Source organism: Bubalus bubalis, chromosome 3 (assembly GCF_019923935.1).
Source record: "Bubalus bubalis isolate 160015118507 breed Murrah chromosome 3, NDDB_SH_1, whole genome shotgun sequence".
In the NCBI taxonomy this organism is placed as follows: Eukaryota; Metazoa; Chordata; class Mammalia; order Artiodactyla; family Bovidae; genus Bubalus; species Bubalus bubalis.
In genome coordinates, this window is record NC_059159.1 from 125307273 (window position 1) to 125332917 (window position 25645).

Genomic DNA, 25645 nt, shown 5'->3' on the forward strand with positions numbered 1-25645 from the left:
TGCTATTCTTTGGAACTCTGGATTCAGATGTTTATATCTTTCCTTTTCTCCTTTGCTTTTCGCTGCTCTTCTTTTCACAGCTATTTGTAAGGCCTCCCCAGACAGCCATTTTGCTTTTTTGCATTTCTTTTCCATGGGGATGGTCTTGATCCCTGTCTCCTGTACAATGTCACAAACCTCATTCCATAGTTCATCAGGCACTCTATCTATCAGATCTTGTCCCTTAAATTTATATTCCTGCCTCTTGAGAAACCTATATGCAGGTCAGGAAGCAACAGTTAGAACTAGACATGGAACAACAGACTGGTTCCAAATAGGAAAAGGAGTATGTCAAGGCTATATATTGTCACCCTGCTTATTTAACTTATATGCAGAGTACATCTTGAGAAATGCTGGACTGGAAGAAGCACAAGCTGGAATCAAGATTGCCGGGAGAAATATCAATAACCTCAGATATGCAGATGACACCACCCTTATGGCAGAAACTGAAGAGGAACTAAAAAGCCTCTTGATGAAAGTGAAAGAGAAGAGTGAAAAAGTTGGCTTAAAGCTCAACATTCAGAAAACGAAGATCATGGCATCTGGTCCCATCACTTCATGGGAAATAGATGGAGAAACAGTGGAAACAGTGTCAGACTTTATTTTTTGGAGCTCCAAAATCACTGCAGATGGTGAGTGCAGCCATGAAATTAAAAGATGCTTACTCCTTGGAAGAAAAGTTATGACCAACCTAGATAGCATATTGAAAAGCATAGACATTACTTTGCCAACAAAGGTCCATCTAGTCAAGGCTATGGTTTTTCCAGTGGTCATGTATGGATGTGAGAATTGGACTGTGAAGAAAGCTGAGTGCTGAAGAATTGATGCTTTTGAACTGTGGTGTTGGAGAAGACTCTTGAGAGTCCCTTGGACTGCCAGGAAATCCAACCAGTCCAATCTGAAGGAGATCAGCCCTGGGATTTCTTTGGAGGGAACAATACTAAAGCTGAAACTCCAGTACTTTGGCCACCTCGTGTGAAGAGTTGACTCATTGGAAAAGACTCTGATGCTGGGAGGGATTGGGGGCAGGAGGAGAAGGGGACGACAGAGGATGAGATGGCTGGATGGCATCACTGACTCAATGGACGTGAGTCTGAGTGAACTCCGGGAGTTGGTGGTGGACAGGGAGGCCTGGTGTGCTGCAATTCATGGGGTTGCAAAGAGTCGGACACGACTGAGTGACTGAACTGAACTGACTGAACCCCAAGATAGAGGTCAGGCCCACCCTCTGGGTAAATTCCAGAAAGGTCCCAGAAACAGTCTAGGCCAGCCTATCTTGGAAGTGAACCAGAGAAGTGAAGGAACGAATTCACTGCCCCAAAGCCGGTTCCTTCCCATGTCTGAGCTTTAGTTTCCCCTCTGAAATAAGATGATAACCAGGAGACCTTCCAACTTGGGCAGCCTACTCAACAAATCAGTGCCTCTCCATCCTGGCAGTAAGGCACATCCGAGATCCTATGAATTTGGAAAACTGTTGTGCTGATGTGAACATGCTCCCAGCACGGTATGCTCTGCCAACAAAATCAGTGTCTGTTTTAAAAACATGTAAATGGGAGTATCTGCAAGGCCCGGCTCTGACAGTCAATAAAAGCTGGACACTAAAGTGGCAAAGGGAGGACAGTTGGGCACAAGTGTGCATCTGAGCATGCAGAGGTTGGCACTTGGGGAAAGCTGAGGTCTAGTCCCTGCTCTGCCACCAGCCAGTTGCGTGTCCCTGGGTGGAACACCTCCCTTCCCTCAGTTTCTCCATTTATACCATGAAGTAGTGGGGTGAAATCATTTCTAAGGCCCTGCACATGTGACACCGTACATGTCATTAAGGGTTGGGAACATCTCTTAAGAGGTAGGCGGGCTTCCCATGTGGTGCTAGTGGTAAAGAACCTGCCTGCCAATGCAGGAGACATAAGGAGACATGGGTTTGATCGCTGGCTTGTGAAGAGTCCCCTGGAGGAGGGCACGACAACCCACTCCAGTATTCTTGCCTGAAGAATCCCATGGACAGAGGAGCCTGGTGGGCTATGGTCCATAGGATCACAAAGAATCAGACACAACTGAAGTGACTGAACACACACGCATGCTCAGGGTAGGCAGAGAAAGTGGCACCCAGAAGGTTTCAACGCACCAAGAAAATGTGGATTTGTCCCAGGCAAGTATCATAATTTTTGAGTAAAAGCTAATCATGATAGCTACTACTTGCTGAGCAGGAAAGATATGCACATGTTTCTCTGTGCCGTGTCATGTAGCTCTTCCCACATCCCAAGACGGTAGACAGGATCATATCCCTATTTTATAGATGAGGACACTGGCATGTGACTCAGAGTGGTGAGTCACATGCCTATCTATACACTGGACTTGTGCTCAGATGGTTTTCAACTCACCTCTGAACTGCTGTTTGCTACAATGCTTTCTTTACAAATGCCTAAAACCAGTCATTGGAGTTGGTGTCTAATCCTAACATTCAGGGGAAAAAAAAGGCAATAAAATTGGCATTCACTTGTAGCTGTGATTGGCCAATCAATATTTTACAAAATATTCTCCCAGAACGATATAATTTGAGAACTGGAAATGTGACAAGAGAATTTAGTTGCAATCACTCACTCAAAAAAAAAGTAAGTATATCTTTGCCAAGATGCTTACATTGTTCAGCCAATGAAGAAGTAAGACTTAACAAATGGAAAAATAATTATGTTTGCCTAAAATTACATCTTTTGTGCACACCAGAAAGCTGACATGCGTTTCAATTATCCGCCACGGGAAGACAAATGGGTAAATCTACAAAGTCGCATTATGGAACAGTGGTACCAGAGAACACCTGATTGAGCTGAATCTGGTTGAGATTTGCCTGAATGGATCTGAATAACTTGATTTCATTTTTTGCTTTTCCCTGGATGATTCTGGGATCTGCTCAAAATGAGTGGACACAGAAGGCACTGCTCATTTCTGGATTTTCCAGAAACATTCAGATACTGAAAAACATTGCATTAATGAATGGTCTGTCTCATGGTTCTGCCTAACAACCCTACTAATGACCATCAAAGGCTGAATCGAGGTTCCTCCAGGCAGAACACCTGGCCCAGCTCCTCACAGATGCCCTATGGGCCTCCATCTCCCCCTCGTCACACGAGGAGCATTGTCTGAATGGCTGCAGAGGTCCCTTCTGATTCCGACACCAGGAAAATCGAACAAATGATTCGTTTTCTTAAAACAAAATAAAACAAAGATGGCCTGAAAATAGTGTGTGTGGGAAGATTACAGATTAAAGGGGACTAAAGAGACACAGCAATCAAATGCAATGAGTGGACCTTGTGTGGACTCCCTAACAAACCAATTACAGAGTCATTTTCAAAATAATTAGAGGAGCAACACAGACTTGGAATAAGCATATTAAAATATGTTAAATGCTTAAGGTACAATAATAGTATTGCGGTAATGTTTTAAAAAGTCCTTATCTAGTAGAAATGCATACTGTGATATTTATAGATTGAAATGAGATAATGTCTGGGAGCTGTTTTAAAATATTATAGCAAAAAATGGGGGGTGGGGGATGGGGCGAGTCAAGATAAACCAAGACTGGCAAAACAGAGAAAACAGTTGAAGCTGGGTGATGAGTACATGAGGTTCACTGTGCTATTATCTCAACTTTAGTTTCTGTTTGAAAATCTCTGTAATCAAAAGCTAAAACAATGCCAGATTCCTTAGAATACTGGCACTGACTTAACTGCCACTCCCCATACATTCATGCGCCTGAGTCATGTGGAAAGACTGAATAGCCCTGAGAAATTATGCAGTTGAGAAAAAATATTCTAAATAAGTTGAAACTAATGTTTTCACAGAGTATTTTCTATTGACTTTGCCTTCTCTTATCTGGAACATTGTACTTTCATTTCTTCTGACATCTTTTATTGCATAAACACAACATCTCTGAATATAGAATTCATCAACTAGAAAGAATAAGCATCAAAAAAGCCTACCTTGAAATTGAGTAAATTTAATGGTCCCCATTCTCTCCCCGTTCCGGAATACAACTTGACCCTAAAAACAAAACAAACAAGAACAAAGAAGAAATGCCATATTAGCCCAAACACTAGTGATCTCAACTGAAATTCATTAATTGTAGAATGCAATTATTACTGGAGAAAGAGCAGACTCCTGAGGAACCACAGATGCAAAATTAAACTAATTGTTTTTAGAATGGTTGTGACTTTATCTGGATAATTTGAGGAGCACAAAATAATGAAACCAACACATGTATATTAAGGCCAAGATATGCACCATCATTATCATCATGACTATTTATTAAACACCCATGTGCCCTGGACAGGGTCTTCCAGGGTGGTTGGAAAGATGGAGGAAGAGATGAAGCCCTTGGTGCCTGGCCCTGGCTCTGCTTCCATGCCCCACCCATAAAGATGCTGGTCTTTGCTGAGGCTGTTTATCTGAAGGGTCAGAAGGGATACAGGAATACAGGGTAGAGGCCTGTATTTCTTATTAAGGACAGAGAATGTTTCTGTAAGTTCTTCGCAAGTGGTGATGTCAGCCCCAATTATAACTGGGCTATGGGGCAGCACAAAATTAAGCTTCTTGAGCCAGTGAGACCTGACTAGTGTCACAGGCAGCTGAGCATCCCTCATTAGGGACCCCAGGAGCTAAAGACAAGAGTCATCTGCTGCATCTGCTTTGCTGGCTGATACCCGGCTTCCATATGCTGGGCTAAATAAGCCAGGAACATAAATTTAGAGAGGGTGTGGTCTCTCTTTGTCTATTTACGGTCCACCTAAAATTCTGCAACCGTGCAAGGAAACTGTCACAGGTCATATCAATGAGCGTTTATGACACACTTGAGAGGAAAGGGGGGATGATTCTAATTTTACAGATCAAGAAACTGAGATTGAAGGAGGTTATGCCAAGGTCATTGCCAGTGAGGCTGCTAGATTCAAACCCGAGTTTGATTTTAAGGCCTGTGCAACTTTACCACAGCATGTTGTTTCCGATCCAGAAATAAATCTCTTCCATTCTTTCCATTAACATGAAATTAAGAAAATGAATTGTCTTAAGGGTACACAGCTTTACGAGCAGTTATAAGCTTGCATCATCAGGGAACAGCACAGACGATACCATGGATTCTATGCAATTCTCAAGAGAAAGTGACAGAAAGTACATGTCTTCCCATGGTGGAAATCCAAAGTCTGAGCCCCTGAAGCTTTTGGAACAAAGAGAATCACTTAACCTGTTGTCGCAATGAGAGACACGTTCTAAGGCTACTTTGACACCTTTTTGAAATCCTGAAGACAGCTGCGAGTAGTATCAGTTTGAAACTAACGCCCACTGAATTCTATATTCAGGTGACGGTAAGCAATTCCCTGGAGTGTGAAAACACTTCAGCGTAAGGTGAGACAGGAGCTGTGATTTTATTTCTAGGGATGATTGAAAAACATAGAACATCTTCCAAAGGATCACTTTTATGCAAATGGACCACTTTGCAAGGGTGGAAAAGATGCAGATATTGTTCACAGGACATTTCTTTGTTTGACAGAGGTGGACATCTAACTAATTCACCCATCTTCTGCCAAGCTTTGAAGAACTCCAAAGAGCTCTGGATATAAAATGTGGACAAATTCTGAGGACTCTTTATTAAATGAAAAAAGTATATTGAAAGGTATTCAATGTGTGGATGGAATAATACTGGAGTGGAATACAGGACGGGAGAAAGAATTTCCTTTCACTTTTGGGTTTTTTTCTTTTTTTCCTTTCTCCTTTACTTTTTAGATAAAACTAGTTCATCTTGGAAGTAAGGTCTGTCATATTTTATTTTTCTCACAGTAACTATGTTTGTAAACAGGAGCTCCTCCTATCTCAATTTTTCAGGTAATGTAGTGGAAGGAGGCCAGCGTCTCAGTATCTCGAAGCTGGGTTCAGGGCCCCCTCGGGCAAGTCCCTGAGCACCTGAGTTATGGACCCTGCACAGCTCCTGGTCTTCAACAGGCACTCAGTAAATGGCACCAGTAATTTTTATCTAAATATACTTCATAGCAGAGAGCTGAAATAAAAAAAGATTTCAAGCACCAAGAAGCTTTCCAACCTTTGGGAAGACATTTTCAACATCACATGATTTTAGCTGGCAAAGGGGTAAACTGTTGGGCCCTAAGCCAAGGTGGCTTCACAGCTCAGAAACATCAGCCTCTAAGTGACTGAGTTCCCAAACCACATGGGCCACTGTGTGTTCAAAGGGAGAAACCTCAGAGCTCTGTGACTATGGTAACTGAGAGTACTGTGGCCACATGGGTGGGTAACTGGCCATGTCGAGGGTCTGCACCAGAGAAGGGCGGTGAAGCTTGCCAAGCCCCCTTCCGAGGAAGATTCGACATGTGATTCTCTCCTAAGGTTGTGACCATGGCATCTGCTGGGTTTGACAGTTGATGCCAACTCTGCAAACTTGACCATGGCTGACTGGATGGGGACCACCGTCCCAGCCAAGCCCACCTGGATAAGACTGGACGTGAGTGAGGAAGGCCACAAGCCCACCAGGTGATGTTCATGAAATTCTGCCTGATGGATGTCCTCCATGTGAGCAGGTGCTCAACTCACAACATTCCACAAATATTTACCTGCTCCAGGCCAAGTCCTCTTTTAGGTGCTGATTTCTGCTCTCAGAGACCTTTACATATGATTAGGACAGACAGGCAAAACATGTTCACCAATAAATGAATGAGGTCACATCAGTTACTCAAGAGTGCTGTGAAGAAAATCAAAAGGCAGCGCCTGGGCGGTGGAGAGAGTCTGGTGGCTCACATGGTAAAAGAATCTGCCTGCAGTGCAGGAGACCTGGGTTTGATCCCTGGGTCAAGAAGATCCCCTAGAGAAGGGAATGGTTATCCACTCCAGTATTCTTGCTGGAGAATGCCATGGACAGAGGAGCCTGGCAGGCTATAGTCCATGGGGTTGCAAAGAGTCAGACATGACTAAGTGACTAACACACTTTCAGGGAAGACCTCATTGAAGAGGGGACATAAGAGCTGAGGCCTGCACGGCAAGAGGCAGCTACTCCAGGCGAAGGGAAAGGCCAAGACAGAGGCCCTTGGGTGGGAAGGATCAGAAAGGGCCAGCAGGGGGAGCGAGGTAAGGTAGGCAGAGTCTGGGGGCCCCAACTGGGCTCTGGAGGGGATGCTAAGTGCAATGAACAGACATGAGGGTGGGGAGCCTAAACAAAGAAGTAATATGATCTGATTTAAGATTTGAGACGATTGCTCTGGTTCTTGGAGAGAAAGTGGGAGTAGGGACATGGGAGGGAGGCTCAGGCATCTGGTCATCCAGGTGTGAAATGACAGTGACTTAGACTACAGTGGTGGCCACACTCTCCCACTGACCAGTCCAGAGTGCGTCGCCAAGGTGCCTGAGCACTGTGGCCGGGCAGCAGACACTTCCCTTCTACTTCTATCCTCTGGGAGGGTATGTGGTGAGCACCGTGGTGTGTGACCAGATGTCCCCAGGATACAGACATATTTCCCTAGCATCTTGGGTTCTGCTGGGTTGCTCGAAGGGTGACGATTAAGGTTAAGTCCCTCCCTGGGCGCAGCCTACATCCACTGGTCAAAGTGAAGGCACACAGCAGTTTGAGTCCTCTTGCTCAGGGCAGCTGTGAAGGACTGTGGGCTCCAGAGGTCCCCCAGGGGTGGCTGAGGCCGGGACTGCCGCCGCGCCCAACTCAGCTCATCCCTCTCCCTAATTCTGCTTCCCTTCTTTGGTTTTGTCCTGAGAGCCTCCCTGATAAACCTCCCGTATGTGAATCTCTGTCTCAGAGTCTGTTTCATGGGTAACCTGGCCTAAGACATCTGCCATCAGAAGTCACTGGAACAATCTCTTTTTCACAAACCAAAGGAGCCTGAGCGATAACTGGTGGGAACAGAGGCGATGGGTTCTGAGTCAAGTCCGCATGGCAACTAGACTCTGGTTTCACGGTGGCCTGGAAAGCCATCTTAGCCAGGAAAGACGGGCCGGCTTTGGCTTCTAAAACCCCAGCTTGATCAGGGATTATTTTCTGCTCTTCTCCGCACACGCATATTCTTTATGTACATAGAAATGCTGAGACTCTCCTTAAGCTTTTGTTGCGTGTGGTCCAGGCTGTAACAGAGGATCATTCCATCGACCTGAGACCAAACCACGTGACGCATTACATTCCAAAGCAATGGTGTTCGGTAACTGTGGCTGGGGTGGGGGCTGGAATCTGTCGGCTCCCAGTCCACACTCACTCTACTATGTCCTCCTCTGTGTTACAGGGGCCCACAGCCCAGAAACCACACTTCCCAGAAGCCCCTGCCAGCTGGTGTCTATTTAGGTTCTGCTAATGAGAAGCATTCACAGGGGGTTAGAAAGTATGCAGCAGGGAAAAGCTTTTTTAATTTTTTTTTCTTCTTTGGTTGCAGCAGCAGGAGCTGAGTGACTGCAGGTGTCCAGGGCCCCAGCAGCTCCGCACTGTTAGTGTGTGTATCGGGGCTCTGGCTAACTGCTCAGTAGCAGTGTTGGGGTCCCAGTGGCAAAAGAAATTGCACTGGCAGGAGCCTCAGAGGCCAGAGTGCTGGGGTCTCCGTTATTTTATCTGCATTTCCAGTCTGCTCTGTGGCCACTTAAAGACTCCGTGGAAGTTGGAATCCATTACCAATCAGCATGCAGCCAAGAAAACAGAAAGTACTTCAGGCATGTCAGAGGCAGTAGCAACACCAGTCCACTTACTGCTCCTGCAGCCCAAGGGGCCTGGTCGTTTTCTGTAAATACTTCTCTCTGGTGACAGTGCCTACCTGACTTGCTCCTCCACCCCTTCCAACAAAGTTGTAACCAGTTCCCCGTATTAAATCTCCCTCTGAAATGCCTGAAGTGCTTTCTGCTTTCTTGACTGCATGCTGATTGATAACGGATTCTAACTTCCAAAGGAGCTTATAAGAATGACCACAGAGCTGATTTGGAATGCAAATAAAATAATGGAGGTAAAACCCCAAGTGGATAGTTTATAAGGAATTTTCTTCCTCCTGAAAGAGATGTTGCTCATGTCAAAGACAGCAATCTGTTTCATAAAAGCTGATCCAAACAGTTCAGGTTGAATTGGGACACATAAAGCTGAATTTTCTTTTTTAAAGGAATCTTCAGAACACATAGGATAACATATGGAAAAAAGACTTTAGTTTCTGCATTCACCAGACAAGAGTAAATTAGCCACCAGTGTGACCTTGAACAGTCCTTGAATGTTTCTGAACACCAATTCTCCTACTTGAAAAATAGGAAGAAAAATACTTCTCGGGATTGTCTGTGAGAACTGCTGCTGCTGTCTGTGAGAACTAAAGAAGACAATTATGAAAAAAGCAAAACCCAGAATTGCTGCACACAAAGATTAACTCTTATAATCCTCCAGATAATCTGAGTTTGCAAAATTCCACCATGATGTCAGTTGAGAATCCCCAGAAAAATCAGCAGAGAGTAAAATGTACACTAAGGATTCCTGCAGTCAGTAAGATTCAGTGGTACCCTCTTAGAAAAATTAATTCTGTTTTCACTGCTCATCTTTAATGTTTCACCACTAAGCATGAATAAAATTTATTCCAACAACAGTTTATGAATTGCACAGGCCAAGCCCTACATTGGAAATTTTTTTTTATCTCTTTCAATTTTACATTAAAGGGCAGGGACACCCTGCCTGGAAAATTATCTGACGCCGGGCTGGAGCTGAAGGCTACAAAAAGGGAAGACTTGCTTGGCTCAGCCTAATCTCACGAACTCTGGGCCCACTAAGGGACACAGTCTCAGCCGGACACATGCATTTAGGGAAGGCGTTCTGTCTTTAATACGGCTCTAACTGCACTCTTGTCTCCAGGCAGTTGTGTTCGTCTTTGGGAGATGTGAGCAAACATGATCAGCTGAGTGTTTGATTTATGCTGTGGGGAAATAAGATCTGCCCTGACATGCCACACAGACAGCAAAATCTCTAAGGAGATGGAAGCTGAAGGGTGCTGGGGGACCCTGGCCAGCCCATCACTGTCTGTGTGGATGATTCAAGACCACTGTAGGCTGTTCTGCTGCCAGCCCTTTACCTAGGACAACACTGGTCTCAAATGAATAACAAGGACTTTGAGAAAATTTGGGGGTTATATTGCTGGTCAGATTTCCCATAAAGAGTAGAGCTCCTCATCATGTAGGTTTGAAGAAGAAGGTGTTTTCTGTTTCCCAGCGGATGACAGGGCATGAAAGAGAAATACCGAGAAACTGGGTATATCTACCCACATGTTCTGCAAAGGTGAAAAATACTCCGTTTTTCCTTGCATGTCCCTTGGGCTATAAGATAAGGCATATTTTGCATACTATTTAAGATATTTTCTTACATAAAAATGCTTTTGATAGACCTAAGTCTTGAGGAAAATTTGATGTATCCATTGAGTCTTCAGCAGCTGGTTTGCAGTGAACTAAAAGGAGGGGCAGGATGGGAAGTGTGCCCTGTCCACTGTCATCCTTCTGCTGGTGCCATTAACTGCAGGGGCATCCTTCTGAGGGATCGTGATCAGATGGCCCATAGGGTTAAAGTGGTGTCCAGCCACAGGGGGAGTGGTGGTCTAAGGCAGGGTTTAGTGAAGCGGAGAACAGTGGAGACCAAGAGAAGATGGCTGGCTGGCTGGCCTAAGAGAGGTGGGACCAACTCTCTCGTTTCTTCCTGTAATGATACAAGAGTCAAGCTTATTTAGAATAGCAAACTATCAGATATGAACGAGATATCCAAGAAATAAGGAAACACTAAAGTGAGACAGATGCATGGTGAAATCTTATGATACACACATTGAATCAATCAGCACTGTTGAGCACCTATATGTCAAAGTTGTGCCAGGCAGGCAATGGATAAAGAGTGAGCAAAGTTCATGTGGTCCTAGAGTGTGTGCAGCTGGCAGTCTGGTGGGAGCTACAGACATTAAACAATAAATACACTGATAAATATATAATTACAAACTACAGTAAGTGATATAAAGGAAAAGAACAGGGTAGTACAAGAGAGAACTGCAAGACCCCAATTAGACTGGGGATCAAGAAGGACTTCCGGAGAGATGGCATTTGCATTGAGACCTGAAGGAGTTAGAGTGAGGGGAGAGTTTCCTCCTGGGAAGAGGAGCTGCAAGTACAAAGGTCCTGAGGCAGGAAAGAGATTGGGAAGTGGGAGGAGCTAAAGCAGAGCCAGTGGAGCTGAGCGGAAGAAGAGCATGGAGTGGAGTGGGCAAGGGGGTTGTTGTTCAGTCGCTAAGCTATGTCCAGCTCTTTGTGACCCTGTGGACTGCAGCATGCCAGGCTTCCCTGACCTTCACTATCTCCCAGAGTTTGCTCAGATTCATTCTCTGCCGCCCTCTTCTCCTTTTGCCCTCAATCTTTCCAGCATCAGGGTCTTTTCCAATGAGTCAGCTGTTCACATCAGGTGGCCAAAGTATTGGAGCTTCAGCATCAATCCTTCCAATGAATATTCAGGGTTGATTGGTTGTTCCTGGATTGTGGGATTATGGCTTTTTTGTCTTTTTACTTTTCAATATTTTCCAATATCCTCTAATGAGCATGCATTACTTTAATAACAGGAAAACTTTACTGAAAGGCTATTATAAGGAGGCACATATTTTACAGATAAAAATAGCAACATCATCACCAACAAAATAATACTCCCTCTTGGAATAGATTAAGTTTTACTGACAGCTTAGAGTTTTCCTGAATAAGGGCCAAGGATCTGGGCAAGCATAAGCACATTTCCCCCTCAACTTAGAAGAATGGAAAGAGCAATGAACAAGGGGTCTGAGAGGTAGATTTGGGCCGTGCTCTGCCATTTTCCAGAAAGGGAAGCTGGGGCAAGTCCCTTTTCATCTCTGTCTCAGGTTTTTCTCTGCAGAACATGCAGTGATAACAATCTTTAACTTATTTTTAGCTCTGCTAAAACACTTGTGTATGTTATCTAAGATTTTTTTCCCGGGGTTCTCCTTTATTAATTAATTCTCAACAACAACCTCAATGGAATGAACCATGTATTATTATTATGATCTCCATTTTAAGGATAAGAGAACTGAGGGCCTGAGAAGAAAGTTGCCTAGGGTCACATCTAGAGGCAGTAGAACTGAGACTCACCCTACACATGTCTAACTTCAAGCTCAATCTTCTGACCACATACTACCCTGCCTTCATTTCAAAAACTAGTCACTGATCAGAAAATTAGCCCTTTGTAGGGGTGAGAGTGAGTCCCAAGCAGCCTTGGGCTAGGGGGAAGAAGGAGGAGTGGAATAGGAGGTAGGTAGAAGAAGGAGTCAAGAATGTGTTGGTAACTGTTAAACTGGCTTTTTGGGGTGGGGGCTGATCTGTAGTGTTTGCCAATTTCCATAGTGTAAATATTCCCACCAAGGCAGATTTCAAGCGATCAATCATTAACAACTGGCTCTAGGCAGCCTGCAGGAGCTGGTTTCAGCACAGTGGCCTGGTCAGTCTTCTCAGGAATATGAAACTGAAGAGAAATTCAAAATGCCTAGTTTTTAATGGCTCAAGGGATGGATGAGAATCTCTTCTTAAAGCGGGGCAGGGGGAGGGTGTTTCCAATCAGAGTGGGAAGAGCTAGAGGAGGGGCTGTCCCATTACTTCTATTGTCTCTCAGCATCCAAGCTGCCCTGGTCCACTGGGCTCTGTGTGGCTGGACCTGGGACTCTGTGGGCCATGTCTCCGAGCCTCCTTGTCAGCTCTGCCAATAGCCAACCCTAGAGTGAGTGGAAATTGGGAGAAGACACAGACAATACTGTTCTGCAACACTTGACACTTGCTGAAGGGGTAGAGCTTAAGTGTTCTCATGACTAAAAAAGATAAGAAAAAGGTAAATCTGTGATGTGATGGCTATGTTAAGTACCTTGATTGTGGTGATCATTTTACAATGTATTCATACATCAAATCATCAGATTGTACCCTTTAGATATATATCATTCCTATTTGTCAGTTATATCTCTATAAAGGGGGGAGGAAGAAAAACTACTTTGGCTGCTGTGTGGAAAATGGATGGTTACGAGAGCAAGACTGGAGACAAAGAAGTCAGTTAGCAGCTGATGCGGAATCCAAGTGAGAGATAAGGGTGACACAGACAGAGAAGAGCTGGGAAGGAGGTGGACTCCTCAGGGCCTAGAGGGGGCTGGGATGTGAGGCGTGCGGAAAGCGGAGAAGTGAGGAAAGGCTTTTTGATTCGATGGTGCCACTTCTCATCAGCACAGCTGGAGCGGGGATCTGGCGGGGCCAGTGAGTGGGGTCCTTGCCCGGGTTCCTGGGTGAGTGGCCACGTAGCTCTAAATCCGAGAATCACGGAGCCTCCTCTAAGCTTTTTGCCCCCACCCTGAACCTCCCTTCTTTCCTGCTCATTTGCAGATGCAAGCATCCCCATGATTAGAAATATTTAATTTTGCTTTACTGTATGTTCTATTTTTGTTAAATAGATTAGTCTCCACAAGGAAAACCAGACTGCTGACCAGTCAACCTGGAAGTCTGAGACATGCAGTTTGCAATCTGTTGGAATCTTCACTTTAAGTCAGTTGGGCTGCAGACAGGCCTGGGGGCCAGAGACAGAGTTCAAATGAGGCAGCTGGTACTGCAGCAGTCCAAGCGGACTGCCAGGGGGCTTGGGCTGCAGGAGGTAACCAAGCAGAAAGAAGGGTACAGACTGGAGAAATAATAAAGAAAAAACGGTCAGGACTTGGTGACGCAAGGACTAGTGTTTCAGAAAGGGTGTGGGGCTGGGAGGTAGGCTACTGAGGTTCTAGCCTGGGATCCTCCACTTGATTTGGTTGTGATCTCTATTATATAAAGAGATAAAATCTATATTATCTGAAAACTGGGCTAAGAATTCCCCTCACAGAGGGAACAAACTTGATGTAGAGAGGAATCTTGATTAGAAGAAAATGTTGGAGAATATCTTCAAAGCCTAAGGGCAAGGAAAAACTTCTCAAACAAAACTTCAAAAGGACAAACTACAAGGTAAAAAATTTGATTATATCAGAAAAGAGCATTTCTGTTAGACAAAGGCCCCTGAACAAAGTCAATAATAGGCAGATGACAGAATGGAAGCTTTTGTAAGGTCTACAATAAAGATGATATTAACATCCAGATTGGACACAGCTCCTGAAAATTAACACTACATACAAGCAGCAAATCCATCAGAAAAATGGGCGAAGCACAAACAAGCAATTTACAAAAGAGGAAACCCAGAGCGAAGAGGCACATGAAAGGAGGCTCAATATCATTAGAAATAAAATTGATGTCATTTTATACAAATGAAATGGCAAAAATTAGAAATACAGATCATGCAAGTATTGGTGAGGACTTGATAATGATCTAGTGTGTCACTGGTAGGATGTCATAGGAGCAGATATTCTGAGCAGCATCTGTCACTGCTTAGTCCAATTAAGTGTCCACACACCCTCTGACCCAGAATTCCACTCGTGGGATACAGCCTCGAGAAGTTCTCACAGGGGACTCAGAAGAATGCTAATTACACACATTACAGTGTGTGTGTGTGCATGTATGTGTCTGTGTGTGGGAGAGATGGAGGTGACCTGGGGAGAGTCATCAGCAACAAATTAGATATACAACGAGCAAAATGAATGGATGCATATGACTTAATAAAAAATAAGAAGAAAAGAAAACATATAACACAATACCACTTACATAAATTAAAAACACACACAACAATACACATTTTGCAAAACTACATACCAAAAAAAAAGGTATACTTAGATTTATTAGAATGCCTGTTGTGGAGAAAGGAGGGTGGCAATGGAGAATGGGGATAAAAAGGAATGAATAAGTGAATGGAGAAATGAAACAGAGTTGGGCCAGCTCTCTGTACCTGAGGAGGTTAAACAAAATAAAACAGAACCTAGACTTTGTCTTAAGGGCATTAGAAGTCAGCTGGAGTCAAAGGGGTCTGTGGTATGTTCATCTGTATGTTGTTCATTCAGTCATTCATTCATTCACTCATTCATTCATCATGTACTGGGGACCTTTCTCCCTTGGGCCAGGTTTGCTGGGCTCTAGGGACAATGCAGTGAACAAACATATTCCTGGGCTCTGGTCCCACTTGTCAGGCTAAGCACGGTCTGCTCTGGTATTAAATGGATCCAAGTTTGGGCAAACCAGGTGGTCCACAGGCCTGGGGATATTGCCATCTTCCCATTTCTTGGATGAGGAAAACGAGGCTCAGTCAGGTGAGTCACATGCCCTGGGTCACTGCTGTGAGACCGCAGACCTGGGGTGTGAGCTCAGGTCTGCAGAACTCTGAAACCTCCTACTTTCCCTCCTGCCCCAGTACAGTTCTGCCATAGATGGGCTGTAGTCCCAGCATCAGCTGCCTTAGCTTACTCACTCAAGGAAGGCCTGTGAAGGCTTCAAGGAGGAGGCATAAAAGACCCAGGCTGGAACCTTACAGCTAAGTCACTCCTGAATTCCTGACTCACAGAAACTGTGTGAGATAATAAAAGTTTATTGTTGCTTCAGGCAACTACATTTTGGGATAATTTGGTATGAAGTAATAGATAATAAATACAGGGTCACAGGAGGAAACAATTCACCCTGGATGGTTCAAAAAGGACTTTATTAAGGATCACTTACTGAGAGAGGGGCAGATTAAAGCAGCAGACAAGGGAAGCTTATGTGCCTGTACACTAGCAAAGGCATGAGCTGTTATTTGAAGGCAAGGAAAGAGTGTTGGTGGAGCTTCATAAGATCGGGAGACACAGAGAAGACTTAGTCCTGGAGGGAAGGGCACAGCTATTTTAGGAGACGCAGCCCCAGAGTGGTGGTGGAGGTAGAGGGACTGCACCCTGACCCCTCTTGCTCCTCCCACCCTCCAATCTCCTGCCTATGTTCTCCACTGACCAAATTCAACCAGAAGCCCAAGGACAAGAGATCCTGGGTGATCTACGAAATCAGCCTCTCAGGGCACAGAGAATGGTAGAAAATGGGTCCGTGGGAGAGAAGAAAAAGAGAGAAAAACCAACAGAGGGATCTTCTAGACTCTACTCTCAGTCTTGAAGTTTTGTGAAGCTGACTCTATGCAGGGCTGGATCGCATGACTTCAGTTCAGTCGCTCAGTCGTGTCTGACTCTTTGTAACCCCATGGGCTGCAGCACACAAACTCCCAGAGTTTATTCACATTACTTAGCCCAAGCCAATCAGTACAGCCTATCCTCTAGCTACAGTCACTGGTTCAGGGATGGGCACATGACCCAAGATAGCCAATCAAGGCTAAGAGGGATCTCCAGGGATTTTGTTGGCACTTTTGGGGAAATGGGCTTCTCCACTCCCACCACCTCTAGACTTGGTGCTGTGATAATGGGAATAAGAAGCAACTGGGCTGAGGATGGAGCAGAGAAAGCAGAGCCAGAGATGGAGAAATGACAATGCTGCATCCTAAACCTCACAGTTGTCTTCGGTTAAGTACAGCTTTCAATTACTTGCACCAGAAGAGTCCTGAATGAAACAGTCTCACCCATAGCTTTGATGATCTTCGTGGCCCCTGCCTGGGGTAGGCTGGGCAGAGATCATTAATTCCATTTTATAGATGAAGAAAATGAGGTTCAGTTCTCTTTATCACTTGGCATCCAGCTCGTTTAAATTCATAATTAAATTCACAATGCTAGCCTAGGTCTTTGCTATATATTTTGTCTTTACATTGTACAGTTTTAGATTCCTGACTTCTGTTTCAGTGGCCTTGATGTATGTATGCCTATTATTGACAGCTGCTTCAAACTCTTTTTAAGTAGATGGCACTCAATAGTAATTTTGATCAAACAAGCAAGCAAAGCATGAAGATCTCCGCTGCTCTCCCTCTCCGTGCATCTCTCTCCTCTCTACTGCTCTGCCTGAAAATTCCAGCCTCCTTGGACTCTCTAAATTCAAATTTTCAACTCTCCTCAATGTGGAGAAGCGTCAACCAGGCTCTGTTTGCCTGCCCCCTCTCCCCATGTTGTGGCCTGGAAACCCTCCAGGCAGTAGGCTGGGCAACCATAAAAGTCATGCTCTTTGTGTCCCTTCTCGCAGAGGTCACTCTCCTCTGTGATCTATAGTCTGATGTCAGAAAACTATTGTTTCACATCATTTGAATGTTATTTTAGTTGCTTAAGCGTGCATGCATGCATGCTAAGTTGCTTCAATTGTGTCCGACTCTTTGCGACACTATGGGCTCTGCTGTCCATGGGATTCTCTAGGCAAGAATACAGGCTTGGGTTGCCATGCCCTCCTCCAGGGGGGTCTTCTCGGCCCAGGGATCGAACCTGTGTCTCTTATGTCTACCTGCACTGGCAGGCGGGTTCTTTACCACTAGCACCATCTCGGAAGCCCAATTGCTTAATGCAGGAGGGTCTATCCAGTCCTTGGATATTATTTCCCTATCTTGACCAGAAGTAGAAGCTCCCCTCCCGCCGAAGCAAGTGCTCCAGACGCGCTCCCCCTAGACTCTTGCACCGGCTGCCCATTGCCTGGATCACTCTTACCCCAGTCATTGCACGTTTCGCTCTCTTACTTCCTTCAAGTCTTTTCTCATTGTTACCTTCTCAGTGAGGCCTCCTCTCGCCATCCTGCTCCCCTCCCCTTCCACTGGTGGCATTTCCAATCCTCCTTCCTCCTGCATGTTTCTTTTTTCTTTTTCTGTTCGAATAGCAAGCATGCCTTCTGACCGACTATATGATTTACCCATTTACTGTGTCCATATGGACCGCCTCCATGCACTAGACTGTAAGCTCTCTGAAGGGTCTCTGTTCACCTGGCTCACTGCTGTACCCCTAGCTCCCAACACAGTAGCTGGCCCAGTGTAAGTTCTCAAGAATGATTCATTAAATGAATAAATGATTGAAAAGATGACAGAAAAAAAAAAAAAACCCATGAGCACTGTCATTAAGGTTAAACATTATGATGTCCATAGGGGAGAGCCGCTGGCACCCCTTCCGTGTGAAGAACAGGCTGAGGACAAACAGCTGGGAATGCAGGTTAGAGCCTGAGGTGGGGGGTGGGACCCCTAAAATGCCAGGCTGTATCCTGTAGGCAGTGGGGGTGGGGGTGGAAGCTCTCAATAAGTAATAACATGGTCATAGGTTATTCAGGAAGAATAATGTGCTGAGTGCACAAGCGAGAGCCAGAATAAAGGAGTGGCAAAGGGGAGAGGGAAGAGAGGCAGTACTTGGGATTTCAGAGTCAGCAGAGGCTGGCAAGTGGAGGGGGGAATGGAGATGCCACCTGGAGACATTTCTCTAGAAACATGGCTGGCACACTAGTGCAAACTCGGGTTCCAAAGGATTCCGCGGGGGTAGGTGGGCAGGGGTGCACGATGAACCTGGGCACTGGAGGTGGCTGACAGCGTGCCTGAAACCTGGCCCCATCCTTCCCACCGTGTGAATGTGGGCAGGCCACACAGGCTCTTGAACGCTGGTTTCCTCCTCTATGAAACAGTACTAACCACACCTCCCTCACAGGCAGGGCTTGTTCCCTGGACATTCAGTACCTTGGGGATTTAGTAAATTTTGGTTCCTGTTTCGAAAACCTTTTCTCTTGCACTATTTCAGCATCACAAGAAGCCTGAGAGATCTGAGAAGCTCTTCTCTGGTCATGTCAGACAACGTCCCCCCACCCCACAGATGAGCTGAGGCACAGAACTCATCCCGAGCTGAGGTCCACAGCTGTCCAATGGAGGGGACGTCTGATGAATCCCACTGCCTCTTATGATTGCTGCTACTCATAAAAACGGGTAGGAAGCAAGAGCCCAGGGAGGAGATGCCAAGCTGGACATCTGCTCCAAATCTCATTTCTGTGGGGGTGGGGTGGGGGAAACAGGACTCACTTCCATTACACTGGAGTTTAGAACCTCAGGATACTCTGTTCACAAGAGACCTTAATTCCCAGGACAGCTGTCTAGTGGCTAAGGCCATTAAACATGGATTACTGAGGCAGCTCTTTATAAGCTAGTTGATAGGATGACTAGATTTGAGGACAAACAGGGAATTTTTTTGAACATCTCAGAAAGCACTGCAGAGCCTGCACATACTGCAGGGCCCTGCCAAACGACTGAAGGGGAACTGACGGTGGTTATGGGGATTAGCTATTGCTACATACGGCTTCCCAAGGATCCTGTGTGCTGAGGAGAGAATCTAGGTCACTGTTCCATCACATACTGTGGGCCTGTAATAATATGCACATGTGTACGTGCGTGTATAAGATACATACATACACATATACAAAATCCTGTGCTCTTCATCCATGTACACTAAGAGGCTACAAGAGCTGATCAGTCACAATTAGTAATTAACTGTACACACCCTAAGCCCTCCAGACCTCATTAGCCCTCCAAAAGACTTTTTCAAGCTAGCCTATACCCTGTGTTAGGGTGTGTAACACTCTATGTAATTTTTATTATACATATTCAAGATGAAATTGCATAACATGCCCTCAGTTAACTAGACTCCACCTAGTGGGGATCAACTCAGCAGAGGCTGGCATGGAGGAGAAAGTAGATGGAGCCAGTTCTTCCAGGCAGAGAAAATTGCGGCCCCCACCAGGGCAGGACACACTGAAGGCCTCTCTGACATTTGCTCCCACCCTTTCTCCCCTATCTGCCCCACTGTTTTTGAAATTGAATCACCAAGCAATATATTATAAACAATCTATGCCATTAGATACTTTTCCATAACAACTATTTTTAGTGGCTGCCAACAATTCTACTGGAAAGATGCATCACAGTTTATTTAGCTAAGCCCAACCACTGGGCATTTAGGTTATTTCCAGGGTTTCCTCTGCCCCTCCTGTAACAAACCATGTTGTCACGAGCACTCCAACTGGCCCTGTCTTTGCTCATGTCATGATTGCTTCCTGAGCAAAACACTTCCTTTTCTAGAAGTACAGTATTCTAGGTCTAAGGAGACACAGTACTCCTCACACAGGGATGGAAAAGTCTGGGTGCTTATTTCTAGAAAACATTTTCTTCCTTGCTCCAATTATCTCTGATTTTCCAAACCCAACCTGTTCTTTGAAGTCAAGCCCAACTGTCTAGACTAAAAGTCTAGGCCACTGGCCCAGGGGCTCCTTCAATGTTTAAACCAATAGGATATGAGTCACGTATGTCACTTAAAAGACTTCAGTAACCAAAACTAGTTCATCACAGTAATCAAGTTTTGTTTCTGCAGCATTAGGAGGGGCGATGGCACCATGCAGTTTCCCCTGGGCCACCATGCAAATTTTCAGCTTATCTAGTGTTAAAATGTACAGAATATCATAGAATCTATACATGAATTTTTTTAATTTACTGCAATAATCTTCACAGTGTATATAATTTGAGAACCATTCAGTTCACAATAGGAAGCAACTGCATGAGGAGTACATACTTGATCATCCCCTCTTTTCTACCATAACTGGTCAATAACCTTGCCCTGTGGTTTTCCTCCTTGAATCCACCTGCCTCTCTGTGTACTCCACTGCCGTGGTTGGTACCTCATCCCTGCAGTTGCTCTTGTCTCCTTCTCCACTGTTCCTTCCCACTGCAGCCAGGGGAAGCTTCTCAAGAACAGCAACCAGGTTCCTGCTGATCTTGGGATAACAGGCACGACATGATCTGTCCTCCACCTACTTATCTCCCCCACACCCAGGCTCATCCCATCCCACCCTCAGCTCCAGTTACATGGGCTTTCTGTTGCTTTCTCAAAGGTGCCCCCACCCCAAGGCCTTTGCATCGATTCTTCCCTTTTCCAGGAATAGCCCTCCAACCTTTATGTAAAGATCTGAGACTTTTTTGAGGTTACCACTGCTAAGGTGGAGGGGACAGCATGCAAGCCTAGGTCCAAGGACTCCATGTCCAGTGCTCGTTCTGCCACTGCTAGCTTCCTCTCCCAGCAAGCTGAAGAAGCACCCAAATGAAAGAGTGTCACTTCAGTTTTGCCTGGCATTTCTCTCAAATGCTTTCAGAATCATTTTTGCAACTGAAACATCTCTCAAAGCAAGAAAACTAGTTCATCACAGTAATCAAGTCTGTCATAGAGGATGTGTGATGATGTTTGAAAATATAATCCTATGAACATCAGAACTGACAACTCTGAAACATCTCTAGGCTAAATCTGCTAATAACGGTCTTTAGCATTCAGGCTGGCACTCACATGGGTTTGGTGTGATACATTTCACAGCAGAAATGCCCTAACAAGGAGCTTCCTCAAAGAGTAACCGGGTAGAGGACAGATTTTAATGAGGCCCAGTCCCTGAAAGGGTGAAGTGTGAGTGAAGAAGAAAGGCCTGAGATGAAACATGGATTTCTGTGTGAGTCCGATGACAAGTGGGACCTCACATCAGAAAATGTGGCAAACACTTTCTAGAGAGGTCAGGACCTGTATAGAAAAGGAGTCAAGACATCAGGGCTATCACCTCTGAAGATCCTCCAGGAAAAAAATGTGTTTTGATTAGAATGAAGCAGACACATATGAACTGCCAATGCCTCTTCTAAGCCTGCTGTTCACTCATTCACTCCTTCTCACCCACCTATCCACCCACCAACTTATCCACTCATTCATCTATGTCTATCCACCCACCTGCTCATCTACCTACCTATCACCTACCCGTTTATCAATCCATCTGTCCACCTACCCACATGTCTATTCATTCAGACACCTACACATTCATCCATTAATCCATCTACTGATCTTGCTCCCTCCTTCTCCAGCACCCATTCATCTACATCCATTCACCTACCCACATATCCATCCATCCACTCACTTATCCACTTGGCCATCCAACTATCTGCTCATCTGCCCAGTCCTCTCGCCGGTCCTACGGGCTAGCCAGTCTTTCCTGTATTCCTACTATGCCTTAAGTCCTGAGGAGATGCTGAAAAAGGGTGGAGACAGGAGTGGTCATAAAAATATCTCTGATGTATTTGTTCCTTTACCATCAGCTGGAACTCAAATACAGGCCAAACTGTGGACCCGAGAACAGAGGTGAACCTCAGACAGACTGCACCCTCTAGGAGTGGGCAGTAGAAGCCTCTGCTGTAATGCTAACCAACCACTTGGGAATCAAAATGACTGCACAGCAGGGACTGACGCGAGCATTTCCACATCGTGCTGCTTGGGTTCAAGGGCCATGTTTCAGTGGACACCACAGGCAGCTCCACCTGAAGCAGCTTGGCTCCTGCCTGTTTAATGGACACCCCCTGAACAAACACATTCTATTACTAATACCACACGGATGTGGTGAAAGGGGATCAAAGAGAAAAGGCTATTAACCCTACCACCAAAAACTTGTGTGTACAAGTACGGCTCTATTTGCTGCTTTGATAACTGTACACGCTGGCTAAGGAAAACAAAGTTAAACTGCTGGTCAATCTCTCACTTGTTCTCTCTCTCATTCTCTTTCCTACTCTTTCAAGATTCATTTCTTAGCCTTTTAAGAGGATGATCATAGTGCCTTTCAAGACGAAGTGAGGATAAAGCAAGAAGGGGGTCACTACTTCTAAAACCTCCATCATACGTGTGCCATGTTCACAAATTTCAGCCATCTGTGCTTTTATTAACTATCTGCCTTTTTAAAAAAAACTAAAAGAGAAAAAGAAGATGTTATCTCACTACCTTAAATACCAGCTATGCTTTTACAGTACACATTAAAATCAAACAGAGCTATTAAAATAGAGTATAGGTCCTCAAAAAACTAAAAATAGAAAAATTACCATATGATCGAGCAATTCCATGGCTGGGTATATACCATAAGAAAATGAAAACAGTAATCCAAAAATATACATGCACCCCAATGTTCATAGCAGCATTATTTGCAATAGCCAAGATAGATATGGAAGCAACCTAAGTGATCATCAACAGACGAATGGATAAGGAAAGTGTGATATATACACATATATACAAACATATATGCATGCTGCTGCTGCTAAGTCGCTTCAGTCGTGTCTGACTCTGTGTGACCCCATAGACGGCAGCCACCAGGCTCCCCTGTCCCTGGGATTCTCCAGGCAAGAACACTGGAGTGGGTTGCCGTTTCCTTCTCCAATGCATGAAAGTGAAAAGTGAAAGTGAAGTCGCTCAGTCATGTCCGACTCTTCGCGACCGCATGGACTGCAGCTTACCAGGCTCCTCCGTCCATGGGATTTTCCAGACAAGAGTACTGGAGTGGGGTGCCATTGCCTTCTCCAATATATATGCATATGTATATATATATATATATATATATATATATATATATACACGTGTATACATACATACTCATACAATGGAATATTATTACTCACCCATTAAAAAAAAATTCCACATCATCTGCAACAACATGGAGGGATCTAGAGGGCATTATGCTCAGTGAAATAAGTCCGAAAAATACACTGTGTTGTTACTTATATGTGGAATATAGAAAATAAAACGAATGAATATAATGAAACAGAAACAGACTCACAGATACAGAGAATAAGAAAGTGGTTAGAAGTGGGAAAAGGGAAGCAGGGAGAAGCAAGATAAAGGTAGGGGATTAAAAGGTAGAAACTAATATGTATAAAGTAAATTGGAATCAAGATTGCCAGGAGAAATATCAATAACCTCAGATATGCAGATGACACTACCCTTATGGCAGAAAGTGAAGAGGAACTAAAGAGACTCTAGATGAAGTGAAAGAGGAGAATGAAAAAGTTGGCTTAAAGCTCAACTTTCAGAAAACTAAGATCATGACATCCGGTCCCATCACTTCATGGCAATTAGATGGGGAAATAGTGGAAACAGTGGCTGACTTTATTTTTCTGGACTCCAAAATCACTGCAGATGGTGATTGCAGCCATGAAATTAAAAGACACTTACTCCTTGGAAGGAAAGTTATGGCCAACCTAGACAGCATATTGAAAAGCAGAGACATTACTTTGTCAACAAAGGTCCAGCTAGTCAAGGCTATGGTTTTTCCAGTGGTCATGTATGGATGTGAGAGTTGAACTATAAAGAATGCTGAGCACCGAAGAATTGATGCTTTTGAACTGTGGTATTGGAGAAGACTCTTGCGAGTCCCTTGGACTGCAAGGAGATCCAACCAGTCCATCCTAAAGGAAATCAGTCCATCAGTCCTGAATATTCATTGAAAGGACTGATGCTGAAGTTGAAACTCCAATACTTTGGCCACCTGATGGGAAGAGCTGACTCATTTGAAAAGACCCTGATGCTGGGAAAGATTGAGGGCAGGAGGAGAAGGGGATGACAGAGGATGAGATGGCTGGATGGCATCACCGACTCGATGGACATGAGTTTGAGTGAACTCCAGGAGTTGGTGATGGACAGGGAGACCTGGCGTGCTGTGGTTCATGGGGTTGCAAAGAGTCAGACACGACTGAGCGACTGAACTGAACTGAAATGAGATATTAGGATACATTGTATAATACAGGGAAATACAGCCATTATTTTATATATAATAATTTTAAATGGAGCATGATCTGTAAAAACATTGAATCACTATATTGTACACTTGAAACTAATATAATATTGTCAATCAATTATACTGAATGTTTTTCTTTTAAAGAGTGGAGGCTTGGGTACCAGCTAAGATCATCCCCTCTCCCACCTCTGAGGCACCGTCAAGGGTCCTGCCACCAAGGCAGCCACCCTCGAGTCCTTCTCAGGGGCCTGACCAGGCTAAGCTGAAATGATGGTTTGGGCCAGATTCCCCATTAAGCCTTTGTTTCATCTTTACGCCTGAAGAAATTTGTTTGCTGAGTTTTAAATAGAAAAGAATGGTTAACAAAGTCTTCCAAAGGGCAAATTTGAAAAAAAATAAAGTAACATCAAGTATAATTTTATTGTTAATGTAAATGTTAAATGAGGAACAATGATATTGGGCTTATATGTAAAATCTCCTTTGAAAAACAAGTTTGAAAACCAGTGGAATAGACTGATAAATCGCTGTACATGCAATGAACATGAATACCCATAAATCACACCTTTAGGATTGTGTGTGTGTGTGTGTGTGTGTGTGAGACTGTGCTACCGTGTCTATGAATATGAGAATGTGCATTACCAAAGATGGCAAGAGCTGCAAGAACGCAACCGAAGCAGTGATATGGGGATCCACTAACCCCAATATCTCCTGGAAAATTAATTACAGGTGTTTAAGGGTCTAGAGAACTGTGTGTCATTGGTATCCAAACGGGTCCTTGCTCATTATCCTTGTACTAATTTAGCACTTACTATGGCCCAGGCATTCTGCCTGTCTAAACCTCTTTAATCCCCACAACCCAGAACTTCCCTGGTGGTCCAGTGGTTGAGACTTCACCTTCCAATGCAGGGGTTGCAGGTTTGATCCCTGGTCGGGGAGCTGAGATCGAACATGCCTCATGGCCAAAAACCAAAACAACACCCCCCCCCGAACCCAGAAATTCAATAAAGACTTTAAAAATGGTCCACATGAAATTAAAAAAAAAAATCCCCACAACCCTTTAAGGTATGCCCTATTGAGAGTCTCAGCGAGGCCACTACCATGGGGAACTGCCCATGGGCAGCCGCCTAGGGACACATCTCTCCTGGGCCCAGCCATGGTCAGTGACTGACGGACAAGAAGATCCAAAGGCTCAGGCCCCGTG

At 44.7% G+C, this 25645-nt stretch overlaps 1 protein-coding gene across 2 annotated transcripts in view; it reads right to left on the reverse strand.

The window, feature by feature from the left end:
• Positions 1-25645, reverse strand: part of GABBR2 (gamma-aminobutyric acid type B receptor subunit 2) — a 373771-nt gene that overhangs the window by 98322 nt on the left and 249804 nt on the right. For both annotated transcript variants that reach the window (XM_006063438.4, XM_044940074.2), the window contains exon 8: positions 4011-4071. In XM_006063438.4, the coding sequence (XP_006063500.2) occupies positions 4011-4071 (61 nt within the window). The remainder of the gene's footprint in view (positions 1-4010; positions 4072-25645) is intronic.